Source organism: Callospermophilus lateralis, chromosome 17 (assembly GCF_048772815.1).
Source record: "Callospermophilus lateralis isolate mCalLat2 chromosome 17, mCalLat2.hap1, whole genome shotgun sequence".
Lineage (NCBI taxonomy): Eukaryota > Metazoa > Chordata > Mammalia > Rodentia > Sciuridae > Callospermophilus > Callospermophilus lateralis.
This window is the reverse complement of record NC_135321.1, coordinates 13424188-13442624: the sequence shown is the minus strand read 5'-3', so window position 1 is coordinate 13442624 and position 18437 is coordinate 13424188. Positions and strand designations below refer to the sequence as shown.

General features: G+C 32.2%; 1 protein-coding gene across 5 annotated transcripts in view; it reads left to right on the top strand.

Moving 5' to 3' along the window:
* The window catches only part of Relch (RAB11 binding and LisH domain, coiled-coil and HEAT repeat containing), a 99254-nt gene that overhangs the window by 66340 nt on the left and 14477 nt on the right, over window positions 1-18437 (top strand). For 2 of the 5 annotated variants that reach the window (XM_076837034.1, XM_076837033.1), the window contains exons 19-25: window positions 1821-1869; window positions 3464-3543; window positions 6298-6404; window positions 7692-7791; window positions 12359-12441; window positions 13446-13509; window positions 14888-15026. In XM_076837034.1, the coding sequence (XP_076693149.1) occupies window positions 1821-1869; window positions 3464-3543; window positions 6298-6404; window positions 7692-7791; window positions 12359-12441; window positions 13446-13509; window positions 14888-15026 (622 nt within the window). Of the gene's footprint in view, window positions 1-1820; window positions 1870-3463; window positions 3544-6297; window positions 6405-7691; window positions 7792-12358; window positions 12442-13164; window positions 13248-13445; window positions 13510-14887; window positions 15027-18437 lie in introns of those variants that run through there. The other 3 variants (XM_076837037.1, XM_076837036.1, XM_076837035.1) reach the window with 3 other exon arrangements.

The window sequence follows — 18437 nt, the reverse complement described above, 5'->3', positions numbered from 1 at the left end:
TGTAGGTTTAGGTATTAAAGTCAAAATGTCCTAAGATCCCAATTTCTTCTTTAATACTATTAACCCATTTTTCTTTATAGGATATTGTTTAGTTGTTTGAAAATCTAATAAAAACATTAAAAGTGTATTTGTTCTAATCAAACATTAAACAAGACATTTAGAAGTTAACATTTAGGGGCTGGGGATGTGGCTCAAGCGGTAGCGTGCTCGCCTGGCATGCGTGCGGCCCAGGTTCGATCCTCAGCACCACATACAAACAAAGATGTTGTGTCCGCCAAAAACTAAAAAATAAATATTAAAATTCTCTCTCTCTCTCCTTCTCTCTCTCATACTCTCTCTAAAAAAATAAAAAAATAAAAAATAATAAAAGTTAACATTTAAATATTGCATTTATTTTAGTGCAGCTCTTTATTATTAAATCTGTAGTTGCAACGTTTAAAGCAAAAGAGTATGGTATAATAAACTAGACAAAATTCAGAGCATTTAGGTTATGTTCTATTATCTGCTGACTAATGGTCTGTGACCTTTTTTTATTAAAGGTCAAATAATCTGAGTTTAGTCTTTTCATATGTGAAAGGAAGATGTTTCACTGTCTTTGAATTCTATAAGTATGATTTAGTAGATTAATCTTTAACAATGGTATTTCTCTCAGTTTAATTTGAAGTATATGTAAATTGATATGTTGGCCTGTTGTACTCTAATCAGAAAGCAAAAACCAGATCTTGATATTAATGTAGGAAAATCATTTTACATTTCTCATTAACATCTAATTGTCAAATATAATTTGATTTCGATGTTATCAGTATTGGCAAAAATTGTTCAACATGTCCCAAACAAGAAGCTGTTTTTTCTTTTAGAAAACCAAGTGGGAGTCATTTTAGCACTTAACACTAATTGATTGTCTTCAGTAGTCTGAAATCTTGTGGTAATTCTAATAATAAAAAAATGAAACAAGCATTTGCTCTAACTTAATATACTTAAGTTAAATTCCTTACTTGATATTTAAATGTTAAGGAGTGCAATAAAAGATTAAGATGGATTTCACACCATAAATATGTTAGCTGTGAAAGTACCCCAAATAAATTTATTTCTTTTAAACATAATCAGATGCTATTTTTTAGTAATTCTAATCAGATAATAACAATCTAAGTAAAGCTTTTTATCACTACGTTCACTTTTTAGGAGGCAGTAATTTTGAGCATTTAAAATGATTTTGGGACTTGGCACCGTGGCACACACCTGTAATCCCAGCAGCTTGGGAGGCAAGGGAGGAAGATTTCAAGTTCAAAGCCAGCCTCAGCAAAAAGCCAGGCACTAAGCATCTCAGGGGGACCCTGTCTCTAAATAAAATACAAAATAGGGCTGGGGATATGGTTCAGTGGTCAAGTGCCCCTGAGTTCCATCCCTGGTACCAAAAAAAAAAAAAAAAAAAAATCATTTGGGGGCCTGGACATGGAACTTGGTGGTAGACTACTTGCCTCACATATGTGAGAAGGCCTTTTCTCTCTTTGATCCCAATACCACAAAAAATAATAAATGAAATTATCTTTGGAATAATTTCAATTTAAGGAATAAAACCAAAGGCCATCAGAAAATACTTGTTAACCAAAATTGATTTTTATTCTTAAAGGTGTTATTTTTAGTAATTTGATTCTTATATTTAATATATTTCTGACTACTTAAATAGTCTATAAGCAAAATAAATTAATAATAAATAGTAGTAGCAGCAGTGGTAGTAGAAGCAGTAGTAAACATTTTATTAGTCATTAACTAATCCATTGAACTTGAGACTTTTTGGGTCTTCTCTTTGGGCTGCTTAGGTCAAACCTCAATTCCAGGAGATCTTAAGACTGTCTGAAGAAAATATTGGTAAGTTTGTTCATTACTACCTCTAAAAACAATTGAATCTCTTTATTCAGAGAAAATGCTATATTCAGTATATTTAAATTATATAAACCAACAAATACAATTTGAAAATGCAGATTTTTATTATGGAAGTTCTTAGTTTTATAACTGGTTACATCTAATATATTCTTCCAATGTGTGGTGTCATGAAATTAATCTTTATTCAGATTGATTTTAAATATCTACCTTTATTGTAACCAAATTGAACTAAGGCCGAGCTTCTCAAACTGGATACTTTTTAATTTGTGGGAAATGGTAGAAGGAAAGTATAACATGCCCCCTCACACCCATTTTATCTTGTTTTTTTTAAGGTTTGGGGGCTTCTTTGTTTTGTTTTTTCTTGTTGTTTTTGACACATGCTCCCCAAAGGTTATTTTTAATAGCTTTTTAAATTATTGGTGTTTGAAATTCATATTTGTTAATATTACATGTTTAATTATGAACTCTGGTGATAAATTAGTGAAGAAAAAATTAAAATATTTTGGAAACTGACATTTTTTGGAATTATTAACTGAATGTTTGGTTGTTCAGATAGATGGTGATTAGCCTCTGTGCATACAGTTCACATCTATGAATAAAATTTACACTTATGTTCCTAGCCTCAGATTTATCTCTCAACTTACTCTGTCATCTTATATCAGTACACTTCTCAAGAACAAGTTATTTTTATCGAGAATAAACAAAGCTTAATACTAAATTAATGTGAAAATGAAGCTTTCTGTTTTTTGCTAAAGTTTCTTCAGGACAGTAGATAAATACGTCTTTTCAACTCAATTTCTTTATGACTCTGAAAATAATTTAAAGCCATATAAAAATATAAATATAAGAAGAAAATTATATGAGCATTGAAGCAAATGTAAATCACGTAAAACAGTACCTGATGATCACTAAATGAGAACTATTAACACTGTAAATAGCTCACCTCATTATCTTCTTTGGAACTTTTCTTTGAAATTGTCCACAAGTACAGTAAAAGAAATTTTTTTTATTAAAGTCACTGGGCACACCTCAGTGGCTGGATAAATTTTCTTCTTTCCCTGTTTTACTTAACCTGATTCTTCCTTGCTCCATGAAAATGATCAGGGTGCTGAAAACTCTACTGAGGGTGCAATAAGTGCTCTCCAGTTACGGTAGTACTGGAAACTAGGGAGAATCTCATATCTGAAAACAGATTAAATAATATAGATCTAGGATCCTGCTTTTAGCTGAGTGACTCTACATTTTACAAGCACTGCAAATGGAAAGCATTAATGTTTTGGAAGAAAGACCTAGCTATATGGGTAATTGAGATACTTTTTTAGTAGTTCTAATTTCTGATTTGGGAAATAGGAATATAACATCTCATTTTGGTTATTAAATTTCTTTACCATCTATCAGAAATTTTTACACTAATGGTCCTTCAAGAAGCATTATGTTGTATTTTATAATAACCAGTGGAAATATGCTTTTACTACAGTATTTTCCAAATGTGTAACCTTGCTAAAAATAAAGTATTATGACTTTTTTTGTTTACATCTAAAACATGCTTGGACTTTTAAAAATATTTTAATAATTTTAGATTCCTCAGCAGGAAATGGGGTCCTCACTAAAGCTACAGTCCCCATTTATGCAACAGGAGTCCTTACGTGTTATATTCAGGTAAGGGAATAATTCTTATTCTCCAACAAAAGTACCTTCAAGGAGTTGCGAATAGAGTGCTTACCTAGCATGCACAAGGCCCTGGGTTCAATCCCCAGCACCTCCCAACAAATAAAAACAAAGTATCTTCAGTTTAGAAAAATACCTAGTATTATGTTTTCTCTATGTGAAGACATAAATTATAAATCTGAACACAAAAGAAAAACAAAATTTTAAAGAATTTATAATGGAGAACATATTTAAATAATATGACTGAGTAAAATATCAGTTGAACAGTAAGTTTAGAGATTATGTGCTTTTTGATATTTTGTTAATGTTAGATTGTACTTATTTAGTAGTGTTTCTTTGTGTTTCATAAGAAAATCATAAGATTTTCATAAATAAATGACAGCACATGTGTTAGGTGATACAGATTACAAAATGTTGTAGAATACTATATTTTGTCATTGTTTTCATCACAGTACTTTTTAGTAATACTTTATTATTTTTTGTAACTACATAATATCTGCCCCAAAACGTAATACCTTATAATTATTACAAACCATTTTATTTGTTCATTACTCTTCTATCTGGGCTTTGTTCTGCTGGCTTCTCTTCTGTTGCCTTGGTTTGGTTGCTCATATTGCTGCATTAAAGTAGTCTGTTGGTAGGGTCTCAGGGAGGTTGGCTGATCCCCACAATCCATGTAGTTTTAGGGCCTCTCTTTACTTCATGGCCTCTGGAGCAGCAGAGCCAGGATTTAATACCTAGTGACTGAAGGCTTCCCAGAGTGCAAAAGCAGAATTTGTTAGGGTAAGGCTCAGGCCTAGAATTAGTATATCACTTCTACAGTATGTTGGTTAAATAAAGTCTCAAGCCTAACCCAGATTTAGAAGACAGGAACTAAGCCAGAATGTATATTAAGAGATGTGGCTCATTGATTGCCACCAACTGAACAGACTACCTAACTATCCTTAGCATTGTTTTAAGTAAATAGCACATGATATAGCTGAAGGCATATTAGTAGGCAACTAAAAAGGGGTGGAATCTCTGTTGCAGCTTTGCTTTCATACTGATTTGTTACTCTCTACCTTTTCACTAAATGCACTGCTGTGTTTTTAAATTGTTATATCCTTCCTTTTTCATTTTAATCATTGATTTTTGCCAATCCTTTATCTTAACCTCATTCAAAACTAACCTATATAGGGGAAAAAAAGATAAATAGTAATATAGTCTTTCTCATGTTTCTTTTTTAGAAAATATTGTTAGTTGTAGATGGACACAAAACCTTTTATTTTATTTATTTATTTCTATGTGGTGCTAAGGATCGAGCTGAATGCCTCACATATGCTAGGCAAATGCTCCACCACTAGGCCACAAGCCCAGTCCTTCTTATGGTTCTTTTGAGATATTTAGAAGCTATTAATTGTTGACCTCTTATGTCTTCTGACAACTTAACTTCATTATATATTTATTTTTTGATAGAATATCAGATTCCTCTTTTTTCCAGGTCAGGTTAATATATAACATACAAAGTTTTTGTTTTTTTTTAATTTTTTTTAACTCCCCTAATTTAGTAGGTTTGCTTTATCTAATATTTCCTTTTTAAAAAATTTTTCTAGGGGCTGGGGATGTGGCTCAAGCGGTAGCGCGCTGGCCTGGCGTGCGTGCGACCCGGGTTCGATCCTCAGCACCACATACAAAGAAAGATGTTGTGTCCGCCAAGAACTAAAAAATAAATATTAAAAAATTCTCTCTCTCTCTCTCTCTCCCCCCCCTCCCTCCCACTCTCTCTTTAAAAAAAAAAAAAATCTAATTAGTTATACATTACAATTTTGATATACTGTAAACAAATGGAACATAACTTCTCATTCCTCTGGCTGTATATAGTGGATAGTCACTTCAGTAGTATATAACATTTCTTAATAAAAAATTTCCTGATTATGAAAATAATAATAGCTCATTGAAGAAAGCTTTGAAAATTATAGATTTATTTTTAATCAAGGGAGAGCAGCTGTTTCTCTTCAGAACACATTAGTCTGTATTTCAGTATGCAGTTTTTCTCCACTAGAATATTACAAAGATAATTTCTTGGAAATCAAATTTCTACTACTAGGAAGATAACTATTTTAATAGTTTATATTTAACTATGTAGAGCCAAAATTCATTGGAACTAAATTTGACAAATTTTAATAAATTTTTTTAATGTTCTAAATCACGACCATTCAAAAGAACTTTCTGCAGTGACAGAAACAATGTATATATGTGTTGTTCAGTAAGATAGGCACTGACTACATGTGGCTATTAAGCCTTTGAATTAATTATAGCTAGCGCAACTGTAAGCTACTGAATCTTTTGTTTTATTTAATCTTTCATTCAAATTTAAATAAAAATAATCACATGTGACTAGTGAATGCCATATTGACAGCACAGGTCTAAACCAAATAAGATAGCTTTTGTCCTTATGATCATACATATGCTTAAAAAGTATGTGTATTTTGTTTAAAAATAGATGGGTAGGGGCTGGGGATGTGGCTCAAGCAGTAGCGCGCTCACTTGGCATGCGTGGGGCACTGGGTTCGATCCTCAGCACCACATAAAAATAAAATAAAGATGTTGAGTCCACCAAAAACTAAAAAATAAATATTGAAAAAAAATTCACTCTCGCTCTCTTTCTTAAAAAAAAAAAAAAAAAAAAAAAAAAAGATGGGTAATTATGGTATGTAGTCCTACTTGATTGCTTGAAAATTCATCATCAACATTTTTCCTCTGTAGGAAGAAGACCGAAAACTGTTGGTTGGATTCTTAGAAGATGTAATGACCCTACTTTCATTATCTCATGCTCCTCTTGATAGCCTGAAGGCTTCTTTTGTGGAACTGGGGTAAAAAATAAATTGTAGTTTACAGTTTTTTAAAAGGTACATAAAAGAAAGAGATAAAAGATCCAGGTAATTGAGAACCAAGCAAGGAAGGGAAGCCCCAGGATGATGGCTAAGGGAAGTCCCACTCTAATAGTTTTAAAGCAGACCAAAGGAGCGCCTACCCAAATTAGAACAGGACTAGTTTGAAGAAACAGGGGAGGAGAGGGACTATTATATGTTTCAACTATTGCAAAACAAGTAATAACAGGCTTTTGAAAAAAAGACAAGTTAACATTCTCAAATTAGATTTATGGAGTGCAAATTTTGTCTCATTACACAATAATTCTCTTGGTTTTGAGACCTAATTTTTTTGTTTTGTTTCGTTTATTTAGATATTCTTAATACTTTTTAAAATCAATTCATTGTAGTTTTAAATGGAAAGGGTGCAGATAGGTTTTCTTTGAAGCAATTGGAATAATAAAACAACAAATTTGAAAAAAATGTAGTTTCCCAGAACTGAAAAAGCACCTCAACTAAAAGCCAGCCCCCTAGACTCCTTTTTCCATTATGTTTGATTTGCTTAGTTGTACTCATGATCTCATTATCTGGCTGCTAAAGTAGCTTTGTCTCAGTCTTTACTGAAAACAAGCTTATGCCTTTATTAATTATACCATATTATATTTGAATATTTTCATAGCCAACATAGTTCTCCATACAAGTGGTTTTAGTTGATCTTATTTGATCCTACAGCTACAACCATATAACATAAACAGGACATGTATTGCTTCCCAAGTTTTATAAATGTAGAAACCAAGACTCATAGAGGCTGTAACTTACCCATCTGATTCTTATTAATGCTCTTTCCTGTTTTCTCCTAGAGAAATCTTTCTTTATTTATAATTTTAGTTTTCATTCTATTAAAATGTTAAGGTTTCTGGGCTGGGGTTGTGGCTCAGTGGCAGAGTGCTTTGCCTAGCATGTGTGAGGCACTGAGTTCGTTTCTCAGCACCACGTATCAATAAAAAAAAAATAAAGGTTCATTGAAAACCAAAAAAAATATATATATTTTTTTAAATGTTAAGGTTTCTGTTGCAATTGCAGATGCTTAGAGAAGCTGAAAGAATGATTTCTGAATGTGGTTTATGGTTTTATTAGATGACTTTATTTTTTAAAGAACCTTAGCTATACAGCAGAATGCCATATGTTCTGCCAATATTTTTATCATTAATATTTTTTATACATAGTGTATTTCAGTACATCAGTAAGGCACTGTGGCTTTTAATTTTAACAATGGTAATTCTTTTCCAGTGCGAATCCAGCTTACCATGAGTTGCTGTTAACTGTTTTGTGGTATGGTGTTGTCCATACTTCAGCACTTGTAAGGTGTACTGCTGCTAGAATGTTTGAGGTATGTTAATATGTGTCTCTGTTGATTCCAAGTAGAGGGAGAGGGGGAAATTTTTTTAAGTGCTTTGTACACCATGTTGATATGTATTTTATGGCATTGAACACTGTCTAGTTGTGTACTGTGTGATGGGGCAGAACTTTAGCTTTGACATATTTTCTAGCCTTATTGGTTCCTTAAATGTTATTCTCAGTTCTAGTTCTCAAATTCTTTTAAATCTTATTTTAATTTCAATCTTATATAAATCTTTCTGATTCTACTTTTCTACTTATTGAAGTAAATGACTAGTTAAATAAACTAAAATAACCTGGGTATCTTTCAAGTTATGGATTCATTAGTAGCATTAAAAAATCAATTATTACAATTATGGAAATATTTGATTTATTCATTACTTCAACTTGACTGTTCCTTCTTCACATGTTTTATCTGGAATAATATCCCTATACATTAACTGCCAATAGACTTAAAAAAAAAAAAAAAGAGGAGATTGTTCACATAATTTATCTTGATTTTATGAAATTGCCACCTACTCAAGTTTGAAAATTGAAATATCTATCTGTTGTACCCATCAGGTAGCAAATTACAACATAGCCAAGTATATTCTTATAGAGAGACATTTTTAGAACTTCAGTCAAGCACTCAAGTTGGTTTAGTCTTTCTTGATGCTTTTGTCTTACCATAGTCAGGCTTCCTGGGTTCAGTTTCCACCTCTGCCACCTGATGATCTTATAAATTACTTTGGCAAATTTGAACTTCTTCATATCTGAATTTCGTGATCTACACAATGAAGACAGTAATAAAAGTGTTCATCTCAAAGGACCGTTGTTAATATTAAATGAGTTAATGCTTGAAAGCCACTAATACAGTGTCTGGAAAATAAGAGCATATAATAAATGTTAACTATCATTATAGTTTTTATATTCATGCTATTACTTCACAAAATAATATAATAGTGCAGGGAATATATATATGCTTATCCAGACTTATCTCTAATGTTCATGGGATTCTTTAAGCATTTATTTCCATAAGAATTAAATATTTTTTAATTTCATAATTTCACCACAATCTAAGACAAATTGCAGTCAAAAGTATAGAATACGGATATACTTAAAATATTTTCCTTCTAAATTTTTTAAGATATACTATTGCCTTCTAAAAATTTTAGGGCGGGATTGTAGCTTAGTGGCAGAGCACTTGCCTAGCACGTGTGAGCACTTGCCTCAGCAGCACCACATAAAATAAATAAATAAAATAAAAGTATTCTGTTTAAAATAAATAAATAAAATGAATAAGAATTTTAATATATAAATTAGATCCATGACATCTAAAGAAAATCCCATTGTATGAGGAAGTTGAAAATTCTCTATTTATATTATTCCGTCAGTTGTTTTACATATTTGATTAAAAATCTGTAATCCAGGGCTCTTTGTCCAGGTGAATGCTAAAATAACTATTTGGTTTTATGTCTAGTACAAGTTGGTTCTGGTTACAAAAAGAATTTTGATCTTTCAGCATGCTGAAAGATCATTGTAGAAAAATGAAAGACATTGTAGAAAAGTCTCTCTTCACTCTCATCTTCCCCCTCTAAAGAAAAAAGAAGTAACCTTTTAAATGAAGAGCTGTCTCTTTAATATGTTCCCCTCATGGGATTTTATTCTAAGACCAAAAAAGCTAATTGTTTTTCTTAAACCCTTGCTTTCTAAAATGTATGTAAGCACTATTGAAACATTTATATATAAATATAAATAAAATATTATATATATATAATATATAAATAAAAATAATTTAAATAAATAAACTGAAACATCCCTTGTTTTTGTTTTGTTTTTCAGCCTTGTTTCTTATATGTAGCTATTGTCTGATCTGTGTCACTACTGGTCTGAAAACTATATCCAAACTTAAGCAGTTTTCAGTGTCTTCTCAGATTGATTATGAACTTCTGAGTCTAGTTTGAGAGACTTTCAAAATTTATTTATGAGGGCTGGGGCTATAGCTCAGTTTTACAGCACTTGCCTTATATGTGTGAGGCACTGGGTTCAATCCTCAGGACCACATAAAAATAAATAAATAAAGGTATTGTGTCCATCCACAACTAAAAAAATTATTTAATAAATTCATGATAAAGATTTTACAGGGCATGGTAATACACCTATCAGTAGGAGAAATTAAAGGTCCTTTTTCTTTAGTGATCCTTATTTTAAACAAAATTGTATTAAATACAGTTCATGAGACTTCTTTTGATATTAATGCTTTATAATGAGAGTTATGGCTGATTCCCCTCAAAATGAATTATTTCAAGATGACAACATAAAAGGAGACTTAAAATAACTAAAAAATACGTGAGAGCAAAAACTCTTGAGGAGAAGGTGAAAAATGGATATATCTGGAACCTAGTATAAAGTCCTGAAGTCAAACAAGAAATTAGCCTAGTTTTTAGATGGTAAGGCACAAGGGGAAATCTAATCAGTTATATTGTTCTCGTTGTTAAATAAGAGTCCATGTCTTGCCTTTTTAAAAGGGGAACGTGGCGTCTGGGATTGTGGCTTAGTGGCAGAGCGCTCGCCTAGCATGCGCGGGGCCCTGGGTTCGATCCTCAGCACCATATAAAAATAAATGAATGGAATAAAGGTATTGTTTCCAACTACAACTAAAAAAAATAAATATTAAAAAAAGGGGGAACATACCGTGTGAGTCTTACTGTGATGCATTAGATTTTCTAAATGATGCAGTAAAAAACCTCTTTCATATAAGTGTTTATTGTATCAATCATAAGGAAATCAAGAAGAAGGCATGGACATTAAGTCAGATAAAACAGAATCCATTTTCTAGCTTCACTATTTATTGGCTCTAAATACCTGGATAAATAACTTCTCCAAGCCTCAATTTCTTCAGCTGCTAATATGCTGATAATAATGTACTTGGCTTATATAAAAAGCAAATGGTATATTGCTTGTGAAGTGCATAATAATGATAACTCTTTACTTTTTGATTTTCTAGTTTAAGAAGTTGAACTTAATCTCAGAGCAGCACAAAGTTAAGCTTGTCCCCTAGATTATCCTTTTTAAATATTTTTAGTGGGCACAAAAGCAGATATTTCAAGATATATTTTATGGATTCAAAATCTGAGCTATCTTAGTTATAAGATGATACAGAGAGAAGAAGGTTTTCTTTAACAGTATTTGAACTTCCTTCTCCTGTTCCTTTATACCTGACATCTATAACTAAGGTAATAACGAAAGTTCCTTTGTTGTTTATTCCTAATCATCTGTGGTTTTATATAAAAATTACTTCAGAATTTGGAAGTAGATTCTAAAATGAATTCAGTTGGTAAGTGGAAATAGATTATTACAAAATTAAGTATCTTCACATAAAGTGAGGTATGCTCTCATGTGTTGCATAGGGATGTTCACATGTGCACATAATGATATCTGTTATTAAAAATTCCATGGCATCTTGATCTTCTGTGAGGACTAGTTCCATTATTAGATGAACAGACTGATTCGCATTTAGGATTAAAAATTGAAGTTGAAAAGAGGGTTTCCCTTCTGTATTAACCTCAAATTTAGTAATCTTTATAAAACAATAAATGCATACTGCTCAATATGGTTCTGTTTTGCAAATTAGTGTTATCTAATAAATGAATTATTTTAATATATTCTGATTATGTTTATTTGAAAATTTATTCAAGGTTTTAGAGAAATATAAAACAAAGAACTGTTTAAAAGTTAGCTACCAAAAATTAATTTCATTTTCCAAATACATCACAAATCATATTATTGAAGTAGTTATAATAATTAAGTTCTCGTTTGTTTCTTAAATGCAAATTCTTTATCATATAAGTATATTATGTGAAAATCAATAGTCAACGGTCCTTTGAGTTAAATATTGCCATTTTCAGATAATAAAACTGAGTTTCAAGAGATAATGTAATATATCTACAACTACAAGCTAACAAATAGAGAACTGGAGTCTGAACCCAGAGCTGATTCTCAAGTATATTACTCTAGAAGTATTATGTTGCATTATGCTCTATACCTCTAAAGAGAAAGCTCTGTGATTTAAAAGGTTGAGAATTTCCCTATGTGTTTTTTAAATTTACTTACTATAGAACAATCATAAGCAGTTTAGTCATGGCTGTTAGACATTTCAGTTTGGTTTAAAAACAGTTCAATTTGTACCGTGTTGGTCATAATTAAACCACACCAGATTTCCTTTGAGAATTTAACCATAACACCTTGTGTGTGTCCTCTAAGTTCAATTTTCTTTTCCTCTTACATTATATTTTAATTGAACATGGAAGTTAGATAGACTATTTGACCAAAAGTACACGGCCATTCAATCAATGATGAAATTTCTTTTCATAGCTGCTAGGCTGTTTAAGCTTTTATTTTCTTGCTAAGCATTCTCTGCCTTTGTAAAGCACTCTAGTAGTAATATTTGCTTAGCTTCTAATTTTGGTTTTGCTTTATGTTTTCTCTCTTTCTCTTGGTTGTCCCTTTCTTCTTCCCGTGACACTGTATTTGCTCTTTCCGTGCATCACCTGTGAATACCCCCTGTGCTGACCAATCAGCTGTTGGTGAAGGGGGTGAATGAAACTCTGGTAGCTCAGAGGGTTGTTCCTGCTCTCATTACACTCTCCAGTGACCCTGAAATGTAAGTGTCATCCCTGACTTTTACGTTCAGCATCCCTTCCAAAAATGTGCCTGTCAGGAAATAGCCATCAGCTTTAGAATTCATTGTAGAAGCTTTTTGAAATAATAATACTGGCTGGGCTTGGTGGCTCAGGCCTATAATCCCAACAACTCAGAGGCTGAGGTAGGCTGAAGAAGGAGAATTGCAAGTTCAAGGCCAGTCTTTGAAATTTAGTGAAATTGTGTCTCAAAAAAATAACTGTTTTTAAAGGCTAGGGGTGTAGATTAGTGGTAGAACACCCCTTGATTTAATTCTCAGTACCACAAAAATAATAATAGTAGTGACATTACTGGATTATGCTTATTTGATTTTTAAGCTTTATCATGTTACTGTTCATACATCGTTTTTTTAAAAGCGAACCCTCACAGTAAGACTAATTTGGAGGCCGTGTATTGGCAAAAAAAAATATCAGTAGTATTAGTATTCAGTTAACATTTTCAAACGTAAAATGTGCTGATGGACTATTTCTTCCAAGCCAAGAAAGGATGCTCTGCTAATCTCACTAACAGGTTGTTACCAGTAAGTGTAGTGGCATGAACCAAAGGCTTAACATTTTAATGTCTTATGTGAGTGACTAAACCAAGAAAGGCCAGTGAGTCTGCCTGCCCATCCTCAGTCACAGCTAACCCAGTTCTCATTCCAGTTTACCAAACCATTTTTTATTGCATGTTGACTGGTTTACAGCTGACTCTTCGAGGCATGAGTGAAGCGTTAGTTGACAAGCGGGTTGCTCCGGCCCTTGTTACCTTGTCCAGTGATCCTGAATTGTGAGTTTCACAGACTGCGACCTTAAGTTATCCTGCCTGTCTTTTTGAGCATTCTTCTTGGTCTGCTTTTTAAAATTTTTAATTTGTCATTGCTAGAGACTAATACAGTATTTTTACCTACTATGATTCACATTTTATTAATACTTACTTTGTATCTCAAAGAAAGTTTCAGTTTCTTTCTTTTTTAATTTCTAACAGCTCTGTCAGGATTGCCACAATTCCAGCTTTTGGCACTATTATGGAAACAGTTATTCAAAGAGAGGTAGGAAATCACCAAAATGTATTTATATATGTGTATCTCATTGAGGTGATGGTGACACATTACCACACGTGTCCCCATTGATAGGGGCAGAAGGATTATACCTTTTATGTTATTTCTTAGTTGTGGGCAGAGGAGTATCTCATATTTGAAAGCAAGATAGCCTAACTTAATAATAGGCATATCCCCATATCCTAAGGAAGTAGTCCATATTCCATATGTCCAGTCTTCTCAACTAATTAATTAATTAATAGGCCAACCTCAGGTGTTCTGTTTTAAGTCTAACTGGATATTGGAGTTTTGAGTAAGCTTTCAAATCAAGCCTAACTCCAAAGCCTTATATTTTCTAAGTAAACTTTTAGCCAAACTGTGTAAATTCTTGATTGCAAGTTTGTACAGACTTGAAAATTATTTTACAAGGTAACAGTAGGAACACAAATCTATTTTACAAATGAACAACAGAAAGCACCTGTATTCTGATAACTATGTCATTGATGCTACCAATCTGGTATCATCTTAATACTACATCTGTCACTAGTGATTCAAGAGAATACCAAAGCTTTCCTCCCTAAAGGTGTATTTTGAAACTGTGATTCCATTTCAAGTTTTTTAGATTCTGTCTGTAACATTAACTGTAAGACACATCTCAAAATTAGTATCAGAGGTTTATTATTTGTTATCATATTGGACATGTCTTTACACAAATGAAAAGCCCTCTGGATTAGAAAATAAATTACTTGTGGATATAGTCCCTGGTCACTTAAATGTAAATAATGCTTTTCATTTAATGACATTTTACCAAAAAAAGAAAAATTTAATATAATTTCTTTGTCATAAAGATTAAAATTAAGTAATTTAGTTAGAAACATCTTTAATTTTTCTTGGTGAAGCAACAGAAAAAAAAAACATCATTCTGCAACACTTGCAGTCTTGGCAGAATTTCAACATATTCTTAAATCCTAAAATAAAAATGTCTTAGGGAAATATGAGTAAGATATAAGTCATTGATGACTCATTGCTTTCAGAAGGTGGATGATTGGGTAACTCATACTGTGACTTAAGAGTTATCATTTTGATACAAAATCATAAATTTAACCATCTTTGCTCTAGTTACAGGGTTTTTTCCTTTTGGTTTTACATTTTGTCAGGGAATATTTTTATTTTTTTAAAAAAAGAATTAATAAGAATAAAAAATGTGAAAGCTTTTGTGAGCTAAAAGACTACATAAGTATTTTAGTATATCCAAATGTCTAATTTCGTGGGGTTATAAATTGTTTGAACTTACTGCTGTAAGCTATGTTTAGTATGTATATCTTTCATTTTAACAACAGTATTCATTTTTAATATTCTATAAAATGACAATATAATATCCAATTTTAAGTTACTAGAAAGAGTGAAAATGCAGTTGGCTTCTTTCCTGGAAGATCCTCAGTATCAAGACCAACATTCTTTGCATACAGAGATCATAAAAACATTTGGTAGAGTTGGGCCTAATGCAGAACCCAGGTTCCGAGATGAGTGTAAGTTGCATTTTTCTACCTTTTTTCCTGAATTGTCAGATCAAAGCCAGAAGCTTCTCTGAGGATTTGTCACATGTTAAATAAAGCCTTGACTGTGTTTTATCTTTTTTGTGTTGAAAACTGAACTCAAAACAAGTTATTTATTATGAATCCAATGTAGTAAATTGACATCATAAGGTGCTAATTTATCCATGTTTGAGGAATATAGAAAATTTCAGTACATATTTAGACAGAAAGACATACACATATCCACACATGTGTATATGCATACCATTCGAGTTCTAATTAATAGTTTAACTATTAACTGCATGAAAGCTTTATTCCACAAAACCCCCCACATCCCTATTCCTTACTGTTTGTTATATTATCATATATTCAGGACATAGTATGTATTTGGTATACTATATATCAGTTGCTCTAATACATGTGAAAAGTGACTCTAAACTTCATTATTATAGAATCATTTCTTAATAATAGCTAATTGCAAAATACTGTGCTGCTTATGTTTTGAGGATTTTAATTATTCATAGGGAAATTTTGTATTTCTAGATAAATTTTTTATTTTTAGTTTTAGGTGGATACAACATCTTTATTTTATTTTTATGTGGTGCTGAGGATCAAACCCAGTACCTCAACAATGCTTGATGAGCACTCTACCACTGAGCCACAACCCTAGCCCCTCTAGACATGATCTTATGAAAGCTATGCATTTCTCCAACTTAGCGTGTTGTCAGCATGACACACCACTTTGTTTTAATGCAGTTTGTTGATCCGATAAATGATCTGCATGATTATCTGCTAACACATTTTCTCCAGTTTCTCTTTTTTTTACTGTGGTCCTCAACCTTTATGACAACAGTTTCTTTTGGTAGCTTCAGTCCATCTAGAAATTATTTCTCCAGAAACACATCAGTTATCATTGTTATACTTTAGCCCTTAATTTTAGCAATTTGTCATGATTTAGAAAGGGCCACAGGTTCAACCACTTAATAATCAACTTGGTTTCTAATACAGAGTTGGATTCTCCAGTAAACTAGTTTTTGCAAATCTAGCCTGATATTATTTCTTACCATTTTTAAGATAAGAGTAATCAAAAAGTATTAAGTCAGTATTGAGGCTGCAGGGTCCAAAACATGTGTTGAGGGAGGACACCACACTTCAGAAATGGTCTTTTCACTGTGCAAATGTATTCATAGTTAACCAACCAACAGAAAAAACATTAGTATTTTAGTTTTGCAATAGGGCTAGACCCACATGTGGTAACATCAAATTGACAGATGATTTTAGTAGGAGCTCTGAGGTACTTTGACTTCATTGAGGCTGTAATTACTCTTAGGCAAAGAGAAACTCTTGTCTTCTGGACTAAGGGGATAGTATAAATAGTATTGGGTCTTTAGGTTATACTGTGACACTGAGTTAAAAACCTCTCGAGCATGATCTAACCTTTGTATGTACATTCAAAAGAAAAACTGTTGATCATCTATGAAGGATCAGTCTGGATTCCTATACTTTTGTTAGATCATTGGAGTCTTTTTTCTCAGTCATTCTAGGTCTACAATTATTTCTCAAAGCAAACATAGTGTCTGTATCTTAATGTCTAAAATTTTGAGGAACTTTTAAAAATAATCATACTACTTCATATGACAGATTATTTATAGAGTAGATACATACCTATTATATTTGTAGGATTTGCATAACAAGGAACTTTCTTCTCGTAGTAGCCCTAAATTAACAGTTAAAAATGGGCTTAAGAAAAAAAAATGAGCTTAAGAGAAGATTTAGGATAGAAATTCCCACTGCTTGGGGCTGGGGCTGGGACTGGGGCTCATCTAGCGCTCATCTAGCAAGGCGCTGGGTTCGATCCTCAGCACCACATAAAAATAAATAAAATAAAGGTATTGTGTCCAACTACAACTAAAAATATATATATTTTTTTTTAAAAAAAAAGAAATTCCCACTGCTTTAGTAGATCTAGTAAACCATTGTCCCTGACATCTCCTTTAACTTATCATATACCTGCAAATACATTTTTATACAACCTTTCACGTTTTGATATAATCAGAATGGTTTTTAAGATAAAAATCTCTCCCCACCTTCACTGGATTTATTGTCCAGTGAAGTGGCTTATTTAACTGTACTCAAGCAACTCCCTTTTGGAGTTTAGAGGAAGAATAGAGAATTTGGGAATGGTAATGTCTTCCTTGGAGAGTAGCATTTTAGCTATGTAGATTATTTGTCCCTCTACTTCTTAACTAATAGAGGACATTAGTTCTTTCGTTAGCCTTTGTCTTTCTAACTTTTAATTATCTCGGGAACTTTGGTTCTGATTTTTAAGAACCAGTTGTTTTTTATCTGAAACCCTATAGAGTTAGTTTGTTTTTAGTTATTTTACTTTGTAAGGTTTTCTAAAAATATTCCGTGATATCCTGGAAATTTGCTAGAGGGTCAATTTTCCATTACAAATTAGTTTTTTTTCTTGGTTCCTTATTTCACATCTGAGCACATTTATTTAAAAAGAGGAAAAGATTTCCTTTACTTTTACTGCCAGATCTACCCTAGAATATTTTTTGAAAGTTTTCTGAAATATAGTTTTATAAATTCTCCTGTTGATTTATCTTTATTTTAGTTGTGATTTTTAAATCTTTGTCCAATCTGCCCTGAAGAAGACAACTTTACAGTTGTTTTATGTTATGTATTTCCTATTCTTTTTCCCTGTGAAGATTAATTTTAGAATTATGCTCACCTAGGCTACTAAACCTTTTCTTAGTCTTTAGTATCCTACTGCTTTTAACCATTTAAATCCATCTGATGTATTAAAATTAAGTAATTAGAACAGATGAGGTAGCCCAGGATAATACAAGTACAGTGAAATCTTGGATTCTATAGTACATTTTTATGTTCCTGAGAATTAAGAGGATCCTTATGTAAAGCCTTTAACTACCTCTACTTTAAAGTTTAAATTAACTTCTATAGATTTATCTTTTAGTCAAGCATTTTTAAGGAATATTATACAGTATGATCATTGTATTTTTTAGAAAAACTGAGGAAAGGTCAAAGACATAGGAACAATAAAAGGGCTATGCATGATTAGATCAAATAGCAAGAAAGGTAAGTTTCAGAAGGTTGGGTTAGAAGTGAACTATAGCCTTTGGGAGAACCTAAGCCATCTCTCCTAAGAATCCTAGTTTCAGTGGGAAATGGTGTTCAGAAAACACAGTCTTGGGCACTAGGGATTGCTCATTGCAACTGCATACGTTATTATTTCTTCAGTCATTGCTTTTACTTCATTTTTTTTTAATTTTTAGTTGTAGTTGGACATAATACGTTTATTTTATTTATTTTTATGTGGTGCTGAGGATTGAACCCAGGGCCTTACGTACTAGGCAAGCACTCCACCGCTGAGCTACAACC